Consider the following 2,546-nt stretch of genomic DNA (forward strand, 5'->3'; position numbering starts at 1 on the left):
TGATCGTATGCTGAGCGTCAGACCACTACGGTGATGTAGGTAAGGGGGGGTAGTCCCTTAAGTAGGTCCCGCATGCCCCTCCCACAACTCCAGGCAAAGCCTTCCCATGTATATGATATAAATTGGAAAAAAAAAAACACTTATAAAAAACAAATAAAAACGCTAACTTTGGCCAGCGTTTGTGACTAAGTGGCTACTACAAAAGACTGGAAATACCCCATTTGGAATACCCTGGGTTATCTACATTTGAAAATGGTATGCCATGATGGGGTTATTTCACATTCCTGGGCTACCATATGGTCTCAAAAGCCAACAAAGGTCCAGCAAACCAATCTGGCAAAATGAAATGGGCAAGCCCTATATTGACCCTATACCTTTTCAAAACACCATAAAGCTTGTACATGGGGGTATTGTTATACTCAGGAGACTTCGCTGAACACAAATATGAGTGTGTAAAACAGTAAAACCTATTACGACGATGAAATCGCCAGTAAAAGTGCAGTTTTTGTGTAAAAAGTAAATTGCAAAAAACTAATATGAAGGCTAACTTTGGCAAGCGTTTGTGGCTAAGTGGCTACTACAAAAGACTAAACATACCCCATTTTTTATTTTTATTTTTTTATTTTTTCAGCCTCCAGTTTAACAATTTATTTTTATATATAGAACTTCAAATTAAGCAAAAAGACAAAACTTTTTTTGTAATATACTTTTTTTCCCCTTTTTATTAAAACCCAAGCCCCACAAAAATAAAAAGATACACCAAACATTATTTCCATAACGGGTTGTATTGCATGACCACTTGTATCTAGAAAAACACAATTCCTATTTCTGCTAGGCCGGCGTTGGAACAATGACAATAAAGGGGGTCATGTTCATTATTGTTTGATAAGAAACTAATCCAAAAATTTATTTTTTTACATTTTCATCTTAAGTCCCCGGCTACTGATCTCCTCATCACTAAGTGAATTCACGATGTGGATTCCAGAGTAGGTCCTCACTGTCCAGAAGAGGTGAAGAGAAAGAAAAATATTAACATAGGACCTGGACCGGTGCAGCTGTCAGAAACTACTCTGTGCTTGATAGTTGATGTGGACATTAAAATGAGGCGATTTTGTAGACTGGTAGCATATTACTATGAAGAAAACAGTTCGCAGAGGATAGGTAAATGACATTAAAAAACATGTTAAAACCAAAATTGCAACAAAAAAAGTGAAAAGGGAATTACCAAAAGTAAAACGGGAAAATTTACATAAAAGTTTTAAAACGATGAATGACCCCCAGTCTGTTCCTGATAAACTTCAATAACATCTTCCTCTTCCATACCAAGCTCTTTAGGAGTTTGGTGGTCTGAGATCCTATGCCCTTCAAACAGAAACCTGAGTGAATTCATAGGAACACCCTGTCTCTGACAATATGACTCTTTCAGCTTTTTCAGATGCGTTGTCATCTTTACCTTGAAGTGAATTTCACTGCTGTCCTGTCCAATTACTTTGAGTTTAATATAATCCCCTCCATCTTTCTTGTCCCCTAAATCTTCACTTGAGGGTTTTGCTTCCTGATCAGACATGCTGCCGCCGTGTGTACGCCGGAATGCGCTTCTGCTTCACCAGGCACAATAACAGCACTGGACTCTCACACCAGGCGGGTGTTCCGGGGCTCGAACATACCCCATTTTGAATACCGTGGGTTGTCTACGTTTACAAATTGTATGCCATGATAGGGATAATTTTCATTCCTGGGCTGCTATACGGTCTCAAAGGCAATATAGGCCCAGCAAACCAATCTGGCAAATTTCAATGTGCAAACATGGAAAAGGGGAAAGCCCTACATTTTACTCCTGTAAGTTTGCAAAACCCATAAAACCTGTACATTGGGGGCACTGTTGTACTCGGGAGATGTTGCTGAACACATATTGGGGTGTTCTTTGTCAGTAACACATAACAGGAACTGAGAATCCATGCCTAAAGTGCAAAGTGTGTAAAAAATAAAACATAAAAATGACTACCCAGAAGGTTGACAAAGACTGGTGGTAGAATTAGTGCATGGAAAGTGTTAAAATACCACCACTTGAAATACCCTAGGGTGTCTACTTTTCAAGAATATATGGTTTGATGGGGTAAATTACATTGTCCGGCTTCAAAAATGTCCCAAATAGGACATGGGTGGAAGATGAGCAGCTGAGAAAATTTCAAGATGGAAAACTGGAATGCACACCCTCCATAGAACACGACACACCTATACATAGGGGGTATTACTGTACTCAGGAGATGTTGCTGAACACATATCGGGGTGTTCTTTAGCAGTAACCCTTAGAGTTCTCCATACATGTATTCTTAAATTGCTATGTGTGTCAAAAAAATCACCAGTTATTTTTTATTTATTTTTTATTTCGCATAGATTGGTGGTAAAATGGTTGCATGAAAAGAGCCAAAATACCCCAAATTTAATACCTTAGGTTGTTTTCTTTTAAAAAATATATACATGTGAAGGATTATTCAGGGATTCCTGACAGATATCAGTGTTACAATGTAACTTGCGTTAATTTT

At 38.3% G+C, this 2,546-nt stretch overlaps 1 protein-coding gene across 1 annotated transcript; it reads right to left on the bottom strand.

Moving 5' to 3' along the window:
* Positions 1-691: 691 nt before the first annotated feature.
* LOC134607948 (small ubiquitin-related modifier 1-B-like) lies at positions 692-1,651 on the bottom strand. Its single transcript, XM_063450548.1, has 2 exons — positions 1,226-1,651; positions 692-997 (listed from the first exon to the last, which is right to left on the bottom strand). Exon 1 carries the CDS (start codon positions 1,565-1,567, stop codon positions 1,259-1,261), a length of 309 nt encoding a protein of 102 aa, XP_063306618.1. The 5' UTR covers positions 1,568-1,651; the 3' UTR covers positions 692-997; positions 1,226-1,258.
* Between the last annotated feature and the right edge of the window lie 895 nt (positions 1,652-2,546).

Source organism: Pelobates fuscus, chromosome 4 (genome assembly GCF_036172605.1).
Source record: "Pelobates fuscus isolate aPelFus1 chromosome 4, aPelFus1.pri, whole genome shotgun sequence".
NCBI lineage: Eukaryota > Metazoa > Chordata > Amphibia > Anura > Pelobatidae > Pelobates > Pelobates fuscus.

Excerpts from the sequence above, each read along its gene's own strand:
- LOC134607948 (XM_063450548.1), bottom strand. The coding sequence starts at position 1,567 with ATGTCTGATCAGGAAGCAAAACCCTCAAGTGAAGATTTAGGGGACAAG.